Genomic DNA, 22,587 nt, shown 5'->3' with positions numbered 1-22,587 from the left:
GGCGTTCGGCAGGGGGGTGCGAACCGGGACCTGATGGGGGCCGGTAACGCATAGGATGCACTCGGAATATGTTTTGGGTGGGCGGGCGAATGCAGAGACAGGGACCCAGCGCACGCCTGATCCCAGCGCTCGCCCTACTCCCGTCCCCTTCAGTTCGTTCAAATGGGGCGAAGCAGACCCGTTGCCCTACGCCGTCTACGGCCACGCGGTGCTCTCCCACATGGACCTGGTCTACGTCATTGGAGGCAAGGGCAGTGACAGGTGAGGCTCAGGCCTGGAGCGAGGGCACGAGCAGGTTTGTAGGTTACAGCGGGAGCACAGCCTTCCCAGGCTCTCAGGGGTTTGTGCGGGCTGCGGGGACTGAGCCCGAGGAGGGGCGCTGTGCTCAGGCTTCCACCTCTCACTCCGTGTCCCGCACCTTCCAGGAAGTGTCTGAAGAAGATGTGTGTCTATGACCCTAAGAAGTTCGAGTGGAAGGAGCTGGCACCTATGCAGACTGCCCGCTCCCTCTTCGGGGCCACCATCCACGACGGCCGCATTTTTGTAGCCGCTGGGGTAACAGACACGGGGCTGACCAGTTCAACTGAAGTGTACAGCATCGCGGACAACAAGTAGGACTGTTTCCTACAGAGACCAAGGGCCCCACTGTAACTGCCTGGCTGTGTGGCTTTGTGCCTGCTGGCCCTCTCTGTGTCTGTCCTGGCAGGGCCCATAGTCTGCCCTGGGCTCTGATGTTGAGCTTGGACATCCACACAGAAATAGCCTCTCTCCCCTGATCAGCAATGAGGAGGGCTTCCCCAACAAGGGAGCAAGGGGTAAGGGCAGCTTACTCTGCAGGAGAGAGCTCCCAGAAGTGGGGAAGGAGATGCCAGGTTCCTCATTCAGAGACTCATACCAGGCAGTGGCCTGGTGCCAGGGACACGATGGTGACCAAGGCAGAAGCTGCCCGGTCCTGGGAGGTCTGGAGAAAACTGAGCTGGAAGCCCATCTGGACTTAGCCTGTGGAAGGGACGGTGGGAGAAGGATGCCTCAGGCAGAGGGAAGTTGGTGCCAAGGTAGTTAAGAGGAAGGCCTTGGCTCAGGCTGGATGGGGTATGCTGGGTGGGCTGGAGAGGTGGCAAGCAGGGCTGAGGGACTTTATCCTGAGGGCGGTGAAATGCTTGTGATGGGTTTTAGGCTCACAGCTGTGTTTTCTTAGATGACAGCTGATGTGGAGAACAGATTAGTGATTTCCCAGGAGGCAGCTGTATAGCAAGGGGGGTGGTGGCCTGTAGATGGGGGCACAGCAGAGATGGGGCAGAGGGGATGTACTGGAGAAAGATGCAGGCCAGGGCATCTCACACTATAACAGGCACACGAATCTCCTGGGGGTCGTGTTAGAATGCAGATTCTCTCAGGCCCGGGGAGGGGCCTGAGTGTGTCTTTGTAACAATCCCCGCAGGTGATGCTGATGCCTTCTGGCCCATGAGCCACACTTTGAGTTGCAAGAGTTTGGGAGACAGAAGAAATAGAATTTAGAGATTGATTGGGTGTTGGGGATAAGAGGGACAGGTGGGTGCTTTTGAGGGAGGGTGGGAGGTAATGACCTCTAATTGGCATTAGATCGGAAACATGAGGGTCCAGTTAGGACCTGTGGATTTGAGGGACCTGGGGGCAGCCAGGAGGAGCCCTCCAGGGCAGGGAGAATGCTGAGCTGGGGCCAGCAGAAAATGGAGGAGACGAGCTCCCTTGGGAGAGAGAGTGTAAGAGGGAGAAACCAAGGCCCAAGCCCCAAGGGATAGTGAAGGCAGCTACATCATCCAGGACGGTGCATGAGGACAGGAGAGGCTAGGCAGGAGGGAGGTGAGAAAGTCACATGAGCAGAGATGTGTGCTGCGCCTGGATTTTATGCTCTGTGGCTGGGGACTTGAGTGCTGTTTTGGAGGGTAGGGGTGTAGGCCCAGCTTCAGGGCCAGAGGAGGGGAGTGACGACACCCTGAGAATAACTGAGCAGGGAAAGGAGAAGAATGTCAGGCAGGGGCACCAGGGGAGGACAGCTCAGTGGCTGCTGAGGCAGCGAGTAACTAATACTTAGTTCAGGAGCCAAGGAGGGACGCTGGGGAGATCCGTGGTGGATTTCATGGGGCAGAACGGATGCAACGACCAGGGGGCTGTGAAGGGAAATGGGAGGGGCAGGAGAAAGGGGAAGACCCAAGGGCAGTCCTGGGAGGGTCAGGACACAAGAGGTTGTGCTGGGAGCATGGGTGTCTGGGATTCGGGTTTCAAAGAGGTGCAGCTGACGCTGTGGGCACTGGGGCTCCTTAGGCCCCTGGGTGATGTACCTCTTCGTGCCCCCTTCTCCCCACCAGGTGGGCACCCTTTGAGGCCTTCCCACAGGAGCGCAGCTCACTCAGCCTGGTCAGCCTGGCGGGCACCCTTTATGCCATCGGTGGCTTTGCCACACTGGAGACGGAGTCCGGAGAGCTGGTCCCCACAGAACTCAATGACATCTGGAGGTGAGCCTGGCCCAGGGAGGTGAGGGGAAGCCTGAGCAAGGCTGGTGTCCTGCAGTGGGCCTGGCAAGCCTATTTGGGGGTGGGGTGATTCCTCTTCCAGGGAGTCCTGTGGGGAGTCCAGCAGATATGCCCTGCTCAGCCCCGTTCTCTCTGTGTGGCTGGCAAAGTGTGCAGTGGCTCTCAGGGCACCAGGCCCCATTGTGGAGCATCAGCAGTGTCACAATCAGGAGCTGACTCCAAGGTTAGGGCACAGACCCACAGAAACAGGCCCCAGGGAGTAGAGGGGGCCCAGAAGAGGCAGCCAAGCCTTTCCTCCCTGCTCTGTCCTGGAGACTGGGGAGGCAATCGAGAAGAAGCTGGACCCCAACTTCTCAATGCCATCACTTTCCATGCTGGCCCTNGCCTTGGGGCACCAGCCCCAGGCATGGGGGTGGGTGGAACTTGGGGGTGGGGGGCTTTTGGAGTGCTAAATACAGAATTCTCCAGAGGAGAGGCTGTGGAGATGCAGGCCTTCCTGGAGGAGTGTGGTATTCCTTGAGAGATGGCCCTTCCTGGAATGTGGGGTGACTGCTTTCCAGGGGTGGGCCTTGTGGGAGGCCCCCTTTAAGGGCATGAAGCTCGCATACCCAGCCATCCCTCCCTGCTGGGGCCCACATTGCAAGCTGACCCAGCTCGGTGCCCCTGTCCCCCATCCCTCCCACCCCCAGATACAATGACGATGAGAAGAAGTGGGAAGGCGTCCTGCGGGAGATTGCCTACGCAGCCGGTGCTACCTTCCTACCCGTGCGGCTCAACGTGCTGCGCCTGACCAAGATGTGACCAGCCCAGAGGGCCTGAACTGACATCCCTCCCGTCCTGTGGCCACACAGGCCTGCCCTGTGAGGGCTCCAGAGAGGAGGCTGGGAGAGGCCTGAGCCCGCCTGGATCCCATCATGCTGCCTGGGCTGCTGTTTCGGCAGGGGACGGAAACTGCTGCCCAGTCCTAGCCTTTCCGGCAGGAATGAGACACTTAAGGGTTCACAAGCATCTCCATATCTTTGGTGTCCTTGTTCCACAGGCCAGATCCACAGAGACGTGTCCCAGGCTACATGCTGGCCCAGTCCCAGCTTGCGTGTGCATGGGTAAATTTTCCCACAGGACTCCATCTCCTTACCTGTCAGATGAGGTGTGTCCCCTCAAGCACACCCTGTGGCCAGGATACATCACCCTCCTTAGGAAGAATAAAGTACCTTCTGAGTAAGTAGCTCAGGTTTGGGATCAGATACTCCAAGAGTCTGTGACCAAGCAGTTGAAGATTCTGGGCTTCAATGATTAGCTGCTGGGCTGGCCAGGTCAGCAGCCTCTGCACTCCACATGGGTATCGCCTCCAGTCTGGGCACACCAAGAGCCTACTCCCCACCCTCTGGAGCCCAGAACCTCCATGTCCTCATCCAGCAAGGACAAGGAGCCAGGATACTGCTGGGGGAAGGGACAGGGAACAGCCAAACTGCGGTAGAAAAGTCTTTTATTCTATCGGTCAGGCCCCATCTGGCCTGGCCTGGGCCTGGAAACAGCTGAGCAGAACCCATCCTTCTCCCCTCTTCCCCCTCCAGCCTACTCCGGCTTCTCTTTGTCCTCCTTCTGCTCCTCCTCTAGTGCTAGGGTTCGCTCTCGTTCCTTCACCAGCTGGACACCACAGTAGGTGACAAACAGGACGGCCAGAGTGGTCTGGGGGAATCCTGGGTGGGAAAGAGGCCATCAACGTGTGGGAGCAAGACCCCATCCTCAGTGAGTCTTCTCATGCCTCTCCCCACTTGACTAGCCCTCCTTGCTGAGTCCCCGGGGTGTTGGGGTGGGGTGGGGGCATTTCAGAAAGTCACAGTCTTCAAGGTTGGTACCCGGCATTTTCTATATCCACACCCCCATTTCCCTCACCTGTGAGTAGCAGGCGCCTGGCAACCAGCTCTGTAAACTCGAGGCTGTTCAGGCTTACAAGGTTGTACATGATGATAGCCCAGAAGTTCATGGCCCCGAAGAGGGCCCGGACCCTGCGAGACATCTGCTCCGACAGAGAGGCCTGCCCAGTCCAGGAAAGCATTGGCAGTGGGGCAAGAGGGCCAGGGGAAAGAGGACATGGTTGGTCAGAGGCCTTGCCCACATGGCCATTCCAGGTTCTGGGGATGGGCTTGGGTTTCTGAGATTCCCCAGGTCGGGTATCCCTAATTTTTAAAAAATTTTTTAAATGGTTATTAATTTTTGAGAGAGAGAGAGAGAGAGAGACAGAGAGCAGGGGAGGGACAGAAGCACGCTTCAGGTTCTGAGCTGTCAGCATAGAGCCCGAAGTGGGTCTCAAACCCACAAACTGTGAGATCATGACTTTAGCTGAAGTTGGATGCTTAACTGACTGAGCCACCCAGGTGCCCCAGCTCTCCCACATTGTTACAGATGAGGATACTGAGGACCAGAGAGAGGGGATGGTCTGACCAACACAGCCTGGCTCAGGTGCCCACTCCTCATAGGAGGAGGTGCTAGATACCCAAAGCAGGAGCCATTGGCCTGACAACAAGGAGGGTATGGTGAGAAAGTTCTGGACTGGGGGCCACATGTGGCTGGAAGACACCAGAGAGCAGCAATGCCACCCCCTCCAATGACCCAGCAAACCCCTGCCCCAGACCTTCCCCACTCACCTCGATTTGTGCTAGGGGCCCCCACTCTGCCAGCTTCTGCACCCAGAGCTCAAAGTTGAGGCCAAAGCAGTTAAGGAATGACCACAGGTAAACAATATCACAAGGTCCAAGCCACAGAGTGGTGATGGCAAATGTGGCCACGGTGGCCCCCAGCTCTGGGATTACCTCGGAGTGCTCCCCACCAATGTGGTCATATACATACCTGCAAGAAAGGCAGGAGAAAGGACAAGCGAGAATGCGGGCAAGGGCAAGTAGAGGGTGGGCAAAGCATACACAACAGGGGCAGCCCTCCTCAGTGCTATCATCCTGGGCACATTTTGCCCAAAGGAGGCTGCCTCTCCTCTACCCAACTTCAGAAGGTGGAAGGCTCAGTTTTGAATTCTCTATCTCCTTATTCATTCCCTATGTGATCTCATCCAGACCCAAGACTTTGAACAGTGTCTCTATGCTGATGAGCCCCAAATCTGTGTCTTTAGCCTGCTCACTTGATTCATACATTTACCTGTCACTAGACATCTCACTTGAATGACTGATTCCCCCATCCCTATCCAAACCCGCTGCATCCTTATCTCAGATAATGACACTTCCATCCATTCAGTTGCACCCAGAAACCCTGGTGCCATTTTGGACTATCAAGTCCCCTCTCCACATCCAAGCCAGCAAATTCTATAGGCTCAACCCAGTCCTCACCACTGTTTGCCACCCCTCACTATCACCCTCACTCAGCCAGTCACTCTTCTCATAGATTATTGCAAGAGCATCTTAAGCCATTTCTCTGCTTCTGCCTTTGGCCTCCTACCATCTATTCTCTCTCTACAGCAGCTAAAGGCATCTTTAAGAGAAGTCAAATCACATGACTTCCACAATCAAACCCTCCCCCAGTGGCTCCCTATTACATTTAGAATAAACCACTTCTCTACTAAGTCTAGAAGATCCCTCTCTGACCTCATCACCTACCATTTCCCCTCTCATTCATGCATGCTCTTGCCTTACTGGACTTCCTGTCCCTCAGACAAACACAGCTGGTCCCTGCCTCAAGCCCATGCACTAGTTCCTTCTCTCTGGACCTCTCTTCCCCAGATTTCCTTATCACTCAAGCCTCTGTTCAAATACCATCTCACAGAGGCCTACCCAGACCACAACTGTAGAAGCTTCTATCCTGTGGCCAGCTTCTATCCCATTACATTTGTTTTATTTTTTTATAATGCTTACCACTCTCTGAAATTATCTTAATTATGTGTTTGTTTACCTATTTATAGTCTGTTTCTCCCCACTAGACTGTAAGCTCCATGAGTTCAGGATCTTTGCCATGTTCATTGCTGTATCCCCAGTGCCTAGAACAATTCCTGGCATATAGTAGGTTCTCACTAAATATTTGTTAAATAAATTCAGTAGAAGACCCATTGAGTAACTGGCCTCACCATGCCTTGACCTTCTCATTGCCAATGGTTTCTTCTCCACATCATCTCAGCCGCCCATTTCCATGCAAACTCCAACTTAGTCACCTCTTGAAATTTCACTCCTTCCTAATTACCATTCTCCACCCAGGCCCTCCAGATGTGGCGCCCCCACCTCCACTTCTTCAATTTCATTGACCCCTCTGCCTCTTCCTCATCTTAAGACTCTGTCTTTACCACCATCTTTAATGGGCTTAAATTCAATGAGTCATTATTATAAATAACCTAAAACCCCGTATCGTTTACTTTCTTCTCACCCATCTGGGAGAGCCCAATTACCCACTTTCTCCTCACCTGCACCCAAGAAGCTAAGCCCTTATAAGGAAAATCTCACACCTTCACATATTAGTGTCCAAATATCCACTATTTTCAACCTCACTGGGCTCTCAATGCCAAGGTTTCTCTAGTCAGCTGCTTCTGCCATGCTCTGCAGTGACTACTCCACCCTTATCTTTCCCACAACTTGAATGGGTGTGGTGGGCAAGCTAGGCAAGAGGAAAGGAGACACAAAGATGCTGCTTCCCTCAATGCCCAGCTCTGCATCTCTCAGCTGGTGACCTTGCCTCCTACTTCATGGAGAAAACCAAAGACTTCAGGTGGATCCTTTACTTCTCTACACTAACCTGCCATCCTATATCCATGCTGGCTTCTCTTCCTCCTTCCTGTCCCAAAGCCAAGTTGCTGCCTAACTCTGGTTCCATCACCTCCTGCCTCCTCAGAGACCTTACTCTAACAATCACCCCTGTATTCTGCCTCCCCAACTTATACTTCCTTTTAGCAACCAAGCATGCCCCATTGTGAGTGAAGTGAGTGAAGACACTCACTTCTCCCTTCAGCCACTCCTCTGTGTCCCCGTCAGTAGCTTTCCCAGCAGCATCTGACCAGCTGCCCCCACCATGCCAAGGATGGTCTTCCTTTGTTTCCAAGCTGTCATGTGGTCTTAACCATTCTGCTTCTCTGACCATGCCTTTTAGTCCCTTCTATGGTTCTCCCTCTTCCTCCAACTGGAGTCCTTCCAGCTCCAATCTCAGCTACACCTAAGTCTCCTCTTCTTTACTCTCTCTCCTTGAGACTTAATGCACTCCCAAGGACCAAAGACCACCCTCCCACATTCATGATGTTCAGAGCTACATCAGTTTGCCAGGTTTCTCTGGACCCCAGATCCTCAGACCCAACCCACCTCCCTGAACCTCCCCACAATGATGTCTCCCAGATTCTCAGCAGACATTTCTCACATAGAACCCCTCTCTGGATGCCGCCCCTCCCAGATAGGAATCTGGGAGTCATCACCCTCTCCTTCCTGATCTCTCAATCCATGGCCAAGTCCTGTCCAGGCTTCTCCTGGTATGTCTCTACTCCAACCAATTCTCTCACCTCCAGCGCCCCACCCATGTCCAAACCTCTGTCTTTCACCTAGACTTCTGCCATGACCTCCTCCTTGCTTCCTCTGGCCCAGGGCTCTGGACCAATCTCTGCACTGCCCTGCTCAGACACTTGGCAGTTTGATGTGCCCGTTGCCCCACCCCACCCCAACTCACTTGCAAAGCCAGTCGTTGATGCCACGGTCAAAGTGCCTGAGGGAGGAGAGTGGATGGGTGTAATCAGCCAGGAGCAGAGCTCCAAGGGAATGGGGGAAAGAGGCTACGTTTGGGAAAGTGGGGATCCCCAAGGCGAGTGCCCAGGACCTTGCACTCACGTTTCCGCGAAGACATAGAGTGCGGTGATGCACTTGGGAGGCTGGGGCGGGTCCAAGTGGTCAAGGCGTGCCACGGTGTTGACCACGCCGAAGAGGACCGCCGCCTTCACCCAGTCGTACACCAGGTTTGAATAGGCTAGGCCAGCTGGGGACAGGGTGTCATCACTGCCTGGGGGCGTAGCACGGGTTTTGCTCCCCAGATCCCCCAAATCCCAGGAGGGGGTGGCAAGGGGCCAGGATCTCCCCTACAGACTTTCTCAGCTGTTCGTGGGGGAGGTCCTTGCACCCGGCCAGTCCCCATGGAGACCTCACCCCCACTTCCTGGGGGAGGAGCTGGGCCCAGCCCGCCCCTGGAAGACATCTTCCTTGTTATAGAAGTCAACTCCAAGGCCCAGTGAGGCTGGCTTTGCCCCAATAGCTCCGGCCATGCACAACAAAGCTATCGCAAGTTCCCTGCATTTCAAAGAATAAGTCCCCGTTCACACCCTGCCCCCCCACCCTTGGATAGGTGCTGTGCCCTATCAGGGTGTCAGCTTCCCCCCTGTGATGCCATGGGGGTGCAGAGGTCTTTGTGTTTTTCCCAGTCCCTGTTCTGACCCGACTCGCACCCACCAAGGGCGCTGTCCGGGAGGCGGTTGGCAAACTTGAGGTCACTGGGGATGGTGAGGATGTAGAAGAAGTGGAAGAAGATGTCCACAGCCATGATGGCCACCATGCTGAGGCCAGCCTGGGCCCGGATGCGCCACAGCTCACCCTCTTGCCTCACCGGCTCCACCTGGCTCACCTGGGAGATGTGAAGTGACTGAGTGGGGAGGCAAGCCTTGCTGGAGGAATCATTTCTGAATGAGGAGTCACCAACTGCCCAGGGATCCGAGGCTGAGGGGAGACGCGGCTTCATCCTGGTAGCCCTGCCTGAGAGTGGAGACACTTCTCCACCCTGTGATCCTTGTCTGAAGGGGGAATGTGGCCCCATGCTGGGGTTCCAGGAGGCAGGGCACTAGGGCTTCATCCTGGAGTCATGCCTGAGGATGGGGACACAGCCTGCCCTGGGAGTCCTAGTTGAGATGGGAGCCTCAGCCCTGCTCTGGGAGCCCACGGGGTGTCCCCTCACCTGGGCGTGGAAGCGATCAAAGGTCATGATGGGCCCGAAGAAGAAGAAAGGCAGGTAGAAGTTGTACTTGAGCAGATCAGCTAGGGAGTAGCGGCGATCGGGGTGGGCACAGCTCTCTAGTGCAAAGCTGGTACAACGCAGCACTGTGAAACCACTGCCCCCATGAAACAGCACCTCTTGAAGATCAAAAGTGCCTGTTACAAACCCGCTCTGGATGGGAAAGAACAGGCCGCCAGTTCACCAGGTGCCCCTGTCTCTGGAAAGCCCACCCAGCTTGCCACAGGGGCCCAGTCTTGTCCTGCCCCTGCCCCTTCCTCTGTTGCAGAGTTAGTCAACACTGGCCATTGAGGGCTAATTCATGTTAAGTGCTTGGATAGAGCAGGAAACGACCCGTCCCTGCTGCAGTGGATGGGATCACTTTGTTGGCACGTCTATGCCACAGTCAAAGGCTTGGAGACAGGTGGGAAAGTGAAGGAAATGTGTGGGGAGACTCAGGAGGTATGGGGTCTGGATGGGGTGAGAAGTTTGGGGTTTGGGGTTCTATTCCTGTACCCTCCACCCTTGCTACTCCCCAGTGCACACCTGCCAGGAGATTAGGGGATCAAGCTTGAAGGAGGCTAGGCTGGCCAGGCCAAGGCCGAGACAGAGCCAGGGCTGGCCCAAGAGTGAGGCCACATAGAGGCTGACACAGTGGCCAAGTAGCAGCAGCAGGTACCAAGGGCCCATCGTGCCCAGCACAGCCAGGGCCCCATACACGGCATACATCCAGGAGCGGAGCTGTAGACAGGGAGAAGGAAAGGTTGGACCCCAACTCTTGTGGCTGAGGGGGAGTTGGCAGGGGAGGCTAGGGTGGCTCAGTCCAGCTCACCTGGGGGGCAACCATCGTGCAGAGTTTAGCAAACAGCACATGTCCAGAGAGCGCGAAGACGATGACATTGCGGAAGGAGGTGAACCACATCACCCACTCAAAGTCAGCCACATCCTGGGGCAGGCCCGGGCAGGTTAAGGAGGGGCAGGGAGCAGAATGGGCTGGCACTTTGGCTGGTCAGGGTCCCAGCACCTCCCCAGCCCCTGTATCCTTATGCAGCAGAGGACAGCAATAGCTGAGGTCCTTGCCTTCCCCAGCAGGAAGGTAGAGAGGAATGAAGGGCACCGTCTGAGCTGCCCTGCCCCTCAAATCTCCCCTTCTGTTCAGCATAATGCCTCCCATTCCACCATGATTGCATTGTTCCTGGGAAGGATGGTACTGGAGGTCCCTGCTGAAGCATGTCTCAATTTATTTCCTAAATGAGCAGTGTCTGGGGCAGGTTTGATGTGGCCCCAGGAGGACACAGGATGGGCCAGTGGAGAAACTGAAGGCACTGAAGCTCAAGCCAGAGACCCTCCCCACTGTGAGTCCTCTGTTACATGGGAATATCTGGAATGGGGGAGAGTCAGGAAGGGTCTGAAATGAGAGAGACATGCCAAGGGTCAGAGACCTCAGTCAGGGACGCTGGGGCATGGGGGACCTACCATCTTCCGGCCAATATACTCCCAGCCAGGTCGCACAGACTCCCGAAAGGCCTTCCTGCGGGCCCCATCTGAGAACAGAGTGACCTTAGTGGGGGCTGGGGAGGACTTACACACACACACACACACACACACACACACACACACACACTCACACTGGCCCCTATAGCAAGGTTGACTCCCACCCTAGAGGGAGGGGAACAGGTCTAAGTCTCTCTCTCTCTCTCTCTCTGCCTCTGCTTCTTTGTGGGTCTCACTTATGTGTCTGGGGCCAGGTCTCTGACTGTATCCCTGAGTGTCTGAGTGTCTCTCTCTCTGTGGCTCTGTGTGCAGATATCTGTAGTGTCTCTGCATCTGTCTCTTCCTGTGACTACACCTAGCGCAACCCAACCCCCCGGGCCTAGGGAATATCTTGGCCTTGCTGGGTAGAACCGTGAGGCCCCAAGGGGAAGAAGGTTCCCACCCTCTGCTCCAGAGCCCAATTGTTACCTTGTGAAGCTTCTAGGAGGCCCCGGCCAGCATAGGCCAGAGCCCCACTCAGCACCAGGGAGTACAAGCCCAGCTCCACCGCGGGCAATGCTGTCTTGATGCCCATAGCCTAGATGGTGCTGGGGGAGACAGATCGAGTGAAGGCACTGATGCCCCCCAGCCCTGCCTAGCCCCACCTCATGGTCCCCCACAAAGGTATGGGGATCCCATTCCGAAGAGAAATTGCCCCTCCTGCCTGTCAGGGATCTCGTGCTATTATCCTACCCTCCCCTCTCCTCATTCTTTCCAGAGCCCCCCAACATCCTGTGCCCCTTCCTAGCTGCTGCTCCCACCCCCACCCTGCCCATTGAAGGCTCTCTTCACTCTCAGCCTGTCTGCCGCCTCTTCATTTAATCCTTCATAACTTTCAGGTAGACGAGTCCCCACTTTTTGCTCAAACTGCTTCTGCCAAGGCCTCATGTAACCTTCATGTGGAAGAACTCCTCTATATCACCTCAATCATGTTTCTGGCCCCCAGGGTCCCCACATCCCTCAGTAAGCCTCCTTCAAGTCCTAACAGTGCCCCACCCACCTCAGCGCCCCCTTCTCTGATTCCCACGACCCTCCACAGTTGCCTTTACTTCCCTGAGAGCTCCTGAACCCCGAGGTCCTGCCGCAGCATCAAGCTTCCTTACCTCTCATTCAGCTTCCTGCCTCTCACTGACTCCCATTGCCCCAACCGGCCTCTGAGCCCCAGTCTGCCACTTCCCTGGTCCCTGCCTGTGTCCGTGGCCACGCCAGGACACAGGACAGGCCCTGGATGCTGGCTGGAGGCGGTGCTATTTGAAGAGGTGCCCCAGGGTAGTGGGTGTGGGGCCAGACGGGCACCGGGGAGCGTGCTGGCCACTGTCCAAGGTGCTGACCGGTATCAGGCTCACGGTGAGGCTAGCCACGCCCTCCTTTCAGGGCCTAGTTCATCTCCAAAAGTCCTGCTGGGCCACCCATTCCTATCCCCTCCTAGGCTGCAGACTGGTCTGGGGCTTTCCCAAGAGTGTCATGGTGAACAGACCCAGGGCAAAATTAAAGGGAGGAACATGTATAGGCACCTTCTTGGGCTGGGCTGGGCCAAGAGGTGGCCAGCAAGACCCTGTCTCCCACCCCTGCTCCTCCCTCAAATCTTCCTTACCAGCACCACAACCAGCAGTCCTTAGCCCCCAGAGTCGGCATTCTCCCCACTACATAAATAGAGGAGTCATGGACCAGAGAGGGACAGGGGCCCGTCAAGGTCACACAGTGAGCCTGGGACAGGATTGCGTGTTCTTAGTGAGCTGTCTGGGATCTCAGGTAAGAGAAGAGTGTTGCTGCCCCTGCCCATACCAGGGAGCTTCCAAGCCTGACTTCTGCACTGTTGGTTTGAGGGCGGAGGCACCTCCTCATCGGCCAGGTGGGGGTAGGGAGGCCCGGAGGATCGGGTTATTGGAGCAGGAGCTTGAAACCGGAGCACAGTGAAGAGCCCGCGAAATAGCTTTGTCAGCTGCCTCCCACTTGCCACTTTCCAATTTTAGCTCCCCATGGCCGGTGCAGGGTGTCCCCAGTGAGGCCTCTGTACGCAGGTCCAGGGCTGGCCCCTGGCCTGGGACCTCTTCGGACAGACCCCTGGAACCTGGGCCACTGTGAACACAAGGATGCCCCCTGCCCCCCGATCCTGCCTGCCTCAGGTACACCCGGGGCAAAGACGGCTTTGGGTCCTGAAGTCTGGGATGAAGGGCCTGAGGTGGGCTCCATAGGTCTCAAGGACCCCAGAGTGGCTGTATCCCCAGATGGCACTGACCTTGAGAAGGCTGCGAGGGACCCTGGCACACTGCCCACCTCGGGGCTCCGGGGTCCTGCGTCCGACCTTGCGTCCGTCTGACCAGCTAGGCTCTGGGGCCACGGTGGGGTGTGTCCAGCCCTGGGGTCCCCACCCCCTCAAGGATATGAGCGGTGAGTGGTGACAGCAGGAGGAGGGTGGAGGAGGGCAGGGAGGAGGTGGCCTTCCTGGAGCACAGCTGAGCAGAGTGGAGCAGAGCCGAATGCTGCAGAGCTCCTGGCCAAAGGGAGCCGCAGGGAGGATTGTGGGGGGGGCAGGGGTGGGGGAAGGGGTGGCCAGTGGCACAGGCTCCAACAGGGACACCTGGGCCTCACTCCAACCTGCCTCTTCTGGTCTATAGAGTCTGTGTCTCCCTCTCACTGCTGCCCAGAACTCTCCTCTTCCAGGAAGCCTTCCGGGAAGCCCCCACTGGCCTTGTGCCCTGCCCCCACTGCACACACACACATGCACATTTCATGATCAGCTCCATACCCTAGCCCACACCTTTACATATGATCTCCCAAGGGCTGTCCCAGGGCAGATCCATCCAGCTCCCTGCCCTGATTCATTTCATTATGCCAAGAGTCCTAGATGGCCAGGCATCAGTGCCTGGGGGCAGGACTGGCTTAACTAGTGGGACTGGAACCAGCATGAGACATGTGGCAGAGAGGGCCCCATACTCCAGCCCTGTCCCACAGGCAGTTGCCCAGGTGGAGGGAGGCTAGCAGGGTCACTTGGCAAGGCTTAAATATGTATTTGGAGTGGCTGGCATCCTCTTGAGTACCCCTAACCAACTGGGAGCCCCCTGGGGGCAGCAGGACAGGGCCCTCACTCACAGAAGGGGTAGCCAAGGCCTCAGCCCAGCCTTCCCAATGCAGAAGGATATTGGGGCGCCTGGGTGGCTCAGTTGGTTAACCGATGCGGAAGGGTATCCTGAAGAACCCACAAAAAGGACAGGAACACCTGATAGTCTCCCTTTAGGATGAGAACCTCAGAGTCTAAGGGAGCTGTATATACTTGTGCCTTATCTGTGAGGGCCTGTTTGTGCATGTGCAGTGAGGAGGGTCTGGGGTGGGTGGGAGAGTGGCATTGAAGGAGCTGTGTGACTGAAACAAATCACAGGACAGATCCCTGGACTCCAGCCACAGGCTCAGCTGAGGATGGGGACAGAATGGGCTGCTCCCAGTATAGAGGGGTGATGGACCAGAGAGGGACAGGGGGTCCCCCCTCCCCTAGCAGAGCCTGATCAAGGTCTGGGGAGGGGAGAGAAAGTCCCTTACCCACCCCCCCACCCCCGTAAGGCCCTTAGGCAATGAGCTTCCTCTCAAGCAGACACATTGCCCCAGAGGAGGAAGCAAGGAGACCCCAGCATACACACCACACAGCATGGCACAGAGGCCTTCGTCATGGGGGTTGGCCCTGAGAAGTGGACCTGGAGATTGCTGCATGGTATAAGGGCTGGGAAAGGGCTGCAGCTGGGATCATGGGCTCACTGGCAGAGGCCAGTGTCAGGGATGGATGCCTGAGCCAGACTTCAGACGTTAGGGAGGGCTTCCTGGGCAGGGGTGGGGATGCAGCATACCTGAATGGTAGAGTCAATGAGGTAGAGTCAATGGTTGTTAGAAGGGTAGTAAGTTAATCACAGTAGCCAGGCACGGTTCTGAGGCTTTACATGGACTCCTTTTAATGTCACCACAACCCCTAGTTGATAGAAAAAGAAACTGACACGCAAGGAGGTCAGCCCCATAAGGTTCTAGAGCTGATGGCTCTGCAGCAGCAAGAACTCAGCCCACGCATCCTGGGTGCAGGCTGAGACCAGTCCAGGCGAGCCACCCAGTCCTCACGGGCTCAAAGACAGTGGCTCGGAGAAGCAGATGGGTGGTTGGGCTCCGCAGGGCAGAGCACAGGCTCCGCTAGTTGACTTGAGCCTGAGCCCAAGATCTGCCTCACTGGTGGGACCCACTTCGAAGCCTCAAAATCCATGTATCAGCGAGCCTGCTCTGACCTTATTGGGCTTTTAGGGGGATTCCATGACTCACTCCACGAAGGGACTGGCTCACTGAATTGTTCATGAAGAGAGCCACAGCTCCCTCACTCTGGACGCCCGGATAGGCAGAGCTCACCCAGCAGGAGCTGTGCACCGGGCGACCCCACACAGTGGGGTCCCCACGGAGCCTTGCATGTGGGGAAGGCAGGCTGGATAGAGGGCAAGTGAGGCCTCTTGGACCTGGCACTGGATAGTATGAGGGTGCTGGCAAGGGAGGGTGCCGGCATGACCAGACTGCAAAACATGGGCAAGAAGTTGACCGGGCTTAGATCAGCACAGAGGTCGAAGGTCAGCTTCCCAAATGCTGCAAGGGCTACTGGGAAAGATGCAGTGGACGGGGGACCAATTCTCTTAAGTCTCAGTGTCTCCTTTCATTCCCAGCATGTTGTTACTCAGAGTAAAAATGTGTGGAAAGTATCCTGTGGGTCTGTAATTGTGTTTTGTGTTGGTTGTAGGCCGGGTCTGTGTATATGTTTTGCATTGTATGTTGTTTGTGGCATGTCTGCTGTGTGCGTATGTGTATGCTGTGTGCACTTTGTGTGTGCATGTGTGTTATGTATATAGGTGTGTGACATGTGTACTGTGTTTGTGTGTATGTCTGAGGCTCAGGGACTGTAGGCGGTGCCTGGGGAGAGGGGGTGGGCTAGCTGTGGCCTCGCTGGGGGTGGAGACAGAGAGGAGAGGCTGGTTCAGGCCATTGCATGTGGGGGTTCAGAGGAGGACCCGCACTGCAGGCCACCTTGCCCTGAGCTCCTGAAAGTAGGGGAGTGGCCCCATGGCAATGGAATGTTTTGGGGGATGGAATCAGCCTGAGCCTGGCCGCAACCTTGTCCAGCTCAGCTGTGGTGCCCCAGAGGCCTTCACAGGGACAGTGGCCAAGCCACACCCACAGCTCAACCAGGCCTCACCTGTCTGTGCCAGAACCTGAGCTCCCAGCATCTGCCTGGGGTGCGGCCAGGGAGAGCCCTCACGTGGGGCCTCTTCACTTGTCCTTGTCCCTCTGCCCTCCAAGCACCTGTCTGTCTCCTCCCCTTACCACCTTTGGGCTCTGGGCAGGGACCTCAGTGTTCTCATTTGTGAAAGGCAAGTCCAGCCCACCTGCCTGAGGGCTGAGGAGTCCCCACTCCTCAGGGTCCCAGGGGCAGGCGGCGCTGCTCAGGAGGGGCCTCGGATGCTAAACTGGGCAGACCCAGCTGCCCCACTCCCCACCTGGCCCACTTGCCTTAGATCCCCAGAGCCCCAGGCCTTGGCCCCTTTGACAGCTCCTCCCTTCTGTAGGAAGTTCTGCTCCCAGGCTTTCCTGGACCTTCTGCTTCCACTCCCCACCTCCCACTCCTCAGGGAAGCATGGACAGCCCCCTCTCTACCCAGACCTGGGCAATGACCCTTCAAGCCTCAGCAGAGAAGATGAGTGGCTCTGAGGGGCTGCACTCTGTCTGTGCATCCCAGCCCCCACCCCCGACCCTCTGTCCCAGCTCCCACACCCTTCCCCTCTGTCCCAGCCCTATTTTCTGTGCCTCTCTGACTTGGCTGGGAGCTCCCTGAAAGCAGCGAGTCAGATCTACCTCTGGACCAGCTGCTCACAGGCCTAAAGAGGCTGGCATGCCGGTGGCACTCCCCACCTGATGGCCGGCCAGCTGAGTGGGTGATGGCCTGTGGGTCTGTTTCCCCAGCTGGCAGGGGACTTCCTAGAGCTCAGGGACCATGTCTGTCTCACCTGACTCCCCCGTGCCTGGGGCAGTGGCGCTGCTCAACAGGTACTTGCTGAACTAACAGTGGTAACAGGCAATGCTAAGGGCTAACATTTATTAAGTGTTTACTGTGAACCAGCCACTGTACTAGCACTCGACCCTCTTTAACTCAGCGACTCCTGAAGAGGCTTTCTGATGGAGGACAAGCAGACTTGGTCTGACTAAGCTGGGGCACTGGGGGCAGGTGCCAGAGACATGACAGGAACCCCCAGCTCACAGCTACGCAGCAAAGCTCTCAAGGCTGCCCGTAGAATCTGTAAATGGAGACTGGTGCCTCTATGCCTGCAGTTGGCCTAAGCAAAGACTGAATGCCCAGAATGACCTCTGCAAGATGCCAATCAATCAGTTGACCCCAAAAGGAGCAAACAAGATTTACTACACCTGATGGCAGTTTTTCTGCCCTCTCTCTCTCATATAAATCCTGTTTTATCTTTGTGGAATGAAATCAATCTGTTGATACATGTGCCTTGTACAGAAGTGAATGGCAACCAAATAATTAGCTAAATGTCTTTGAGCTATTCTTTGACACATAGAACAACAGTCCTTGAACTGTTTCTAGTTTTGTCCCCATTTTACAGATGAGGATGTGGAGGTTCAGGGAGGCTAAGTAACTTATCCAAGGCCACACAGCTGGTGAATTGGAAGAGAGATCTGCTCCAGACACCATCCCCATTTAGACCCCGTGACTTGAGGCACTTTCTTCTCTCAGATGCAGCCTTGACCCAGGAAGGGTAACAAACCACTCTTGAGTGGTTAGGGTGCAAGTTATGCCCCCTGGTCCTTCCCACTCTGTCCATCCCTGAGAAGGGGTAGCTGGTCCTCTGCCCACTTGTCCCTCCTGGGGACTTCACCGGGGGCTGGAGCCTGCACACATGCGCTCAGACCACTCTCAGGGGGTCCCCCACGCCTCTATGTGCTGATTACTTGGTCTGGTGTTCCGACTCTGCCTTGGGCCCACTCCTCACCATCACACAATGTCCCCTCCCAGCACAGACCCTCTCAGTCCCCCTGGCCATTTCCCTCCACAAGGAATTGGAGGGAAACTCTTCCTTTACAGGGACCCTGAGGACCCCATCAGGACTGCTGCTTCATCCTGTTGGCCTTCACTACCCTTTGCTGAGGAGCCTCTAGACCTGCCACTCCAGGCAGGGTCAGGGCCTTCCTGACTGTGGGGCAGCACAGAGTACCTCCACAGCCCCATCCCTGGGGTCCCAGGGGCCCCAGATGGCTTCCCTTCCAGAGGAGGTGTTTGCACGGCATGTGCCCCTGCTTCTGTGAATCACTGTGCTAGTGACTGGTCTTCAGGTGTGGGGGTGTGAGCACATGCCCATGTGGGGGGCATGTGAGTGTGCAGCCAGCCATGTCTGGGGGTGTGTACACTGCTCATGTATGGCTGCGTGCTGAGTATAGGTATTAGTGGGCCCCTGTGTACACAGGTGTGGCCAAGGGGTCTGGTTGGTATGTGTGGCTGTGACTGGCTTTCCTTAGGCCCACACCTCCCCATGACTGTAAGTGCAGTGAATTGGGGGTGACTCTGTGACAGTTACAGAGGGACCTGGGGGCTCTCCTCCAGCTGTCCCCTGTGTGGTCGTGAGGGAGGAACACCATGCCTTTGCCTGGGCTCACTGCCTCAGACTCCTTGTGCCTGGAGCTCCTGCCCAGCTCCGTCCCTGCCCTCCCCCAGCACCCGCTAGCTGCAGCCTCTCTGGAAGCAAATGGAGGGGAATCCCGGAGCAGCTGGCTGGGGGCGGGCACCCCTGTCCTGGCTAATTGCTCAACTGTAGGGTTAAATGTTAGCCTAGCTTCTTTCTTGATTATTTCTTGAAATAAGCCTTGATTTCTTCATCTGCAAAATGGGGTATCAAATCCCTGGATTACTAGAGGATGAGATGGGGTCAGGTTTCCACAATAGATGCTCACTCACTAGGACCTGTGGCGACTATGAAAATAATCATTATTATTATAAGTACCAGGGTCTGCATCTAAGGAAGACCCCTGAAGAGTGGGCTGACAAAGTGGCCTGGGAGCATGTGTCCCCAAGGCTGCAAAAGTTGGAGGTGGCTGCAGATAGAGCCATAGAGGGGAGGGTGGGGGGTGTATGCCCTGGTGAGGAGGTGGGTGGGGTTGGTTGGCCTGGGGGGCTCAGCTAGAGCTCGAAGAGCCCTCCTGTGCATATAGAGCCATGTGGGCCGACAGGGCCTCCCAGCTGGGTCCTAGGACGAGGGTGGTGAGCACCTGGGCATCTGTCAGTTCACAGCCGCCCTGTTGTCTGAGAGCTCATGCCAGTGCCGAGCAGGGGCTGGGCCTCCCCACCTGCCACATCCATGCTTGTCCAGGGTCTCCTGCAGGGCTCCACCAGGGCTTTCCCTTTGCCCTCCTGGTCTGGGATGTTGGCTTTGGTCACCCTTGGAGAACCCCTCTGGGAGAAGGGGCTGAACCACCTGCCCCAGGTTAGCTTCCAGGAGCAGATGGAGTCCTCAGACAGAGCCTCATCCTCTCAGAGCCTGAGGATGCCACGTCCAGCCAGGCTGACACTGAGCCACCATCCTAGTGCTTGTCCGCCTTCTGCTGCCGCAGGGCCTGCAGGAAGACCCCTTTCACCTGGCCCAGGGTCTCGTGATACATATGGAAATCCTCCTCCTTTCCATGCAGGGCGCTGCCCAGGGCAGCCTTCAGCATCTCATTCTCCTCCACCTGGATGGCCAGCCTGGGCCACGTGAAGAAAGGGCTTAGCGTAGCCATGTGGGCATACATGTGGGAGCATGCATGTGTACAAGGATGCCGGGAATAGGGCTGCCTGCATGCTTGCTCTTTAGGCTCAGGTTCTCCTGGACCCATCCCCTCCTCCCACAAGTACTCCCTTGGGGGAATACCATGTGGGATTCTTCTCTAGGCCCGCCCATAGCCCTGGGCCTGGCACCCAGTATTCCCCCAAATGTTGGCTGCCTCAAGGATGAGTACTAATTTGTAGAGGTCCTCCCCATCCTTCTTTGAATATCACAGTCTCGGACCTTGAAAAGTTTAACAGAGTGAGAAAAGTGGGTTTAGCAACCCATGCTTAGCACAACTTCTTTTGGGACTTTGAGGTCATCAGGGATATGGCTGCCCTCTGATGGCCAGTTGCTGAATTGCAGGCCCAGAACTCTGGACAAACAGAAGTCAAAGGGGGAGGGACACAATCCTTCTGCCCATTGAAGCATCTCCACCCAATACCACCCTCAGGAAGATGGGGCAAGAGAGCACCTGGTGGTCAGCTCCTCCATCTGCGATTCCATGGGCACACTGGAGAGCTGGGTGAAGGAGGGGTCCTTCCTTTCACTCCCATTCGGGTTGTGCCTGGTTTTGGAGGTGGGCACACCTGTGGGGCGGCAGCAGCCACTTTCTGTGATGATGCCATGGCCCCGTGTAAATGCTCTCCTTCCCCCTTCTGCCCCCACCTTCACTGCCTATTTCCTGCTTTTCCATTTGCCGAAACATTATACTTCCTTCAAAATGAAGGACAAGGCATAGCATAACATATAAGTTGTCAAATCACTTTGTTGTACACCTGAAACTAACATTGTGTGTCAACTACATTTCAATTTAAAAAAAAAGGTTTTTTTTAAGATGAAGGGCAAGGGGCTACCTCCATCCAGAAGCCCTCCTGATGCCTGCTCTGGATCCCCTCGGACTCAGGCATTGGTGCCTGCCACAGCCCTGATTCTGCTTGCCTGGTACCAGGGTGGTTCCTCTTGTTATGGTCTCCAACTTGGCATTTCACAAGTTTCTGGAAGGCAGCCCGTCCTGAGGTCTGCTCTGCACACTGAGCCCGAGTCTAGGCCACTGCTGCCTCTGATGCCCTCACACCACTGGACTCCCCACCTCCAGAGCCTACCCTGGCCAGCAGCTCCCTACATACATGCAGGGGATCCAGGGTGGCCAGGGCCAGAGGCCACAAAATACTCAGAAAAAGAAATCAAAGCCAACTGGCAGGGAATTTGGGCACAATCACAGCATCAGAAAACCTGTGCTGACAGCCCCTCTGGAAAACAGTGTGGAGGTTCCTCAGGAAACTAACAATAGAACTCCCCTATGACCCAGCAATAGCACTGCTAGGAATTTACCCAAGGGATACAGAAATGCTGATGCATAGGAGCACATGTACCCCAATGTTCATAGCAGCACTCTCCACAATAGCTAAAACATGGAAAGAGCCTAAGTGTCCATCAACAGATGAATGGATCAAGAAGATGTGGTTTATCTATNAAAACCTGTGCTGAAAAGGCCCTCAGAGGTGGTGTAGTTCTCAGGGATGGTGTGGCCCAGGGAAAATCACCCTGCATCGGTAGACTTGGCTTCTACCCCCCACCCCCCACTGTGTGGCCTCCAGTAAACCATCAACCTCTCTGAGCTGGTTTTCTCATCTGTAAAATGAGGATGATAGTTCTTGCCTCTAGGGCTTTGTGAGGCCTGGATGAACTCACATTTATACCTCAGGACTTGTGTGATCTGACCACTTCCTCAGTACCTTGTCACTTCTTTAACCTTGCCTCATATTCCCCTCCCCTTACTATACTCTACCCTGACTTGCTGTTCCTTCAAGCCTCCAGCCAAGCTCTCACCACAGTACCTTTTGCACTTGCTCTTCCCTCAGGTATCTGTATGCCTCATTCCCTGCCCCTGCCATTGTCTCAACTCCCAGCTGCCCTCAGCACCTCCTATCTCCTCCTCTGATTTAACATGTCTTTTAGTAGTTTATTTGGTTATCATCCATCTTCCCTACTGGAGTGGAACTGCCATGGAGTGACCAAATTCCAGAATTGGGTCTCCTCATTCTACAGATGGGGTCGTGCTCTGCCCACGTCACAGGCCAGCAGGTGGCAAAAGCCACATGAACACTTTCTTTCAGGCAGCTGCCCCTTGCTGTTTAGGCAGAACCAAAACAGTTTTTCCTGCCATGGCTTAGCACCTCTTGACTAGGTTACTCAGGAGGTAAGCCCAAGGCCTAGAAACACTATCCTCCTAGAGGACCTGTTCCTGAGGGCCCAGGAGAGTCAGCAGGGCTAGCTACAGGGACCATCCCCCCAGCCTGGATTCTCTGCAACTCCAGGAAGGCCCCTTGAGTCCTAGGCCTTGCTGGTTGGAGAAGGGAGAAGGGTGCAACCCCTCCTTTGTGCCTCACTCTGGCACATCATTCTGAAATGTTCTCATCTCATCTGGGCTGGGGACAAAGGTCTGAGAGTCCTTGCTTCGGGGGGTGGAGGCTGGGGAATATAGTAGAGTGTTGAGAGGCAGGGCAGTGTGGGTAGCACCTCACTCCAGAGCCTGCAGGGGGTTGGGATGGGGACGTTAGAGTGAGGCAGGCCTAGCCCCTCCACACTAAAGATTCTTCCTTCCTTGGCATCTGGCTCTGGCATCCCGCACTCCCATCTGGCTGCAGCCTCACAAGATGCTGATGCTGCTGGTCCAGGGATGGCACCTTGAGAACGACTGGGTTAGAGCACTGGATCTTTTAGTTAGGACAACAAAATCTCCCTGTGCAGCTAGGTGAGGTCAGGGG

General features: G+C 55.9%; 3 protein-coding genes across 4 annotated transcripts in view; 1 reads left to right on the top strand and 2 right to left on the bottom strand.

The window, feature by feature from the left end:
- The window catches only part of KLHL40 (kelch like family member 40), a 6,453-nt gene extending 2,749 nt beyond the window's left edge, over window positions 1-3,704 (top strand). Inside the window, exons 3-6 of the mRNA XM_077753738.1 lie at window positions 154-261; window positions 426-611; window positions 2,349-2,495; window positions 3,203-3,704. Of these exons, the coding sequence (XP_077609864.1) occupies window positions 154-261; window positions 426-611; window positions 2,349-2,495; window positions 3,203-3,314 (553 nt within the window). The 3' untranslated portion in view covers window positions 3,315-3,704. The remainder of the gene's footprint in view (window positions 1-153; window positions 262-425; window positions 612-2,348; window positions 2,496-3,202) is intronic.
- Window positions 3,705-3,982: 278 nt separating this feature from the next.
- On the bottom strand, window positions 3,983-11,582 carry HHATL (hedgehog acyltransferase like). Its single transcript, XM_077753715.1, has 11 exons — window positions 11,424-11,582; window positions 10,938-11,005; window positions 10,294-10,407; window positions 10,008-10,202; window positions 9,426-9,635; window positions 8,927-9,098; window positions 8,315-8,459; window positions 8,157-8,192; window positions 5,162-5,363; window positions 4,410-4,551; window positions 3,983-4,213 (listed from the first exon to the last, which is right to left on the bottom strand). The coding sequence occupies exons 1-11, from the start codon at window positions 11,527-11,529 to the stop codon at window positions 4,089-4,091; spliced, it is 1,515 nt and encodes a 504-aa protein (XP_077609841.1). The 5' UTR covers window positions 11,530-11,582; the 3' UTR covers window positions 3,983-4,088.
- Window positions 11,583-19,595: 8,013 nt separating this feature from the next.
- Window positions 19,596-22,587, bottom strand: part of CCDC13 (coiled-coil domain containing 13) — a 46,488-nt gene continuing 43,496 nt past the window's right edge. For both annotated transcript variants that reach the window (XM_077753713.1, XM_077753714.1), the window contains exons 15-16: window positions 20,292-20,406; window positions 19,596-19,755 (exon numbers count right to left, since the gene is read on the bottom strand). In XM_077753713.1, the coding sequence (XP_077609839.1) occupies window positions 19,596-19,755; window positions 20,292-20,406 (275 nt within the window). The remainder of the gene's footprint in view (window positions 19,756-20,291; window positions 20,407-22,587) is intronic.

Source organism: Crocuta crocuta, unplaced genomic scaffold (genome assembly GCF_008692635.1).
Source record: "Crocuta crocuta isolate KB4526 unplaced genomic scaffold, BGI_CrCroc_1.0 scaffold655, whole genome shotgun sequence".
NCBI lineage: Eukaryota > Metazoa > Chordata > Mammalia > Carnivora > Hyaenidae > Crocuta > Crocuta crocuta.
Note: the sequence above shows the minus strand (reverse complement) of the source record. Positions and strands in the feature narration are given on the sequence as shown.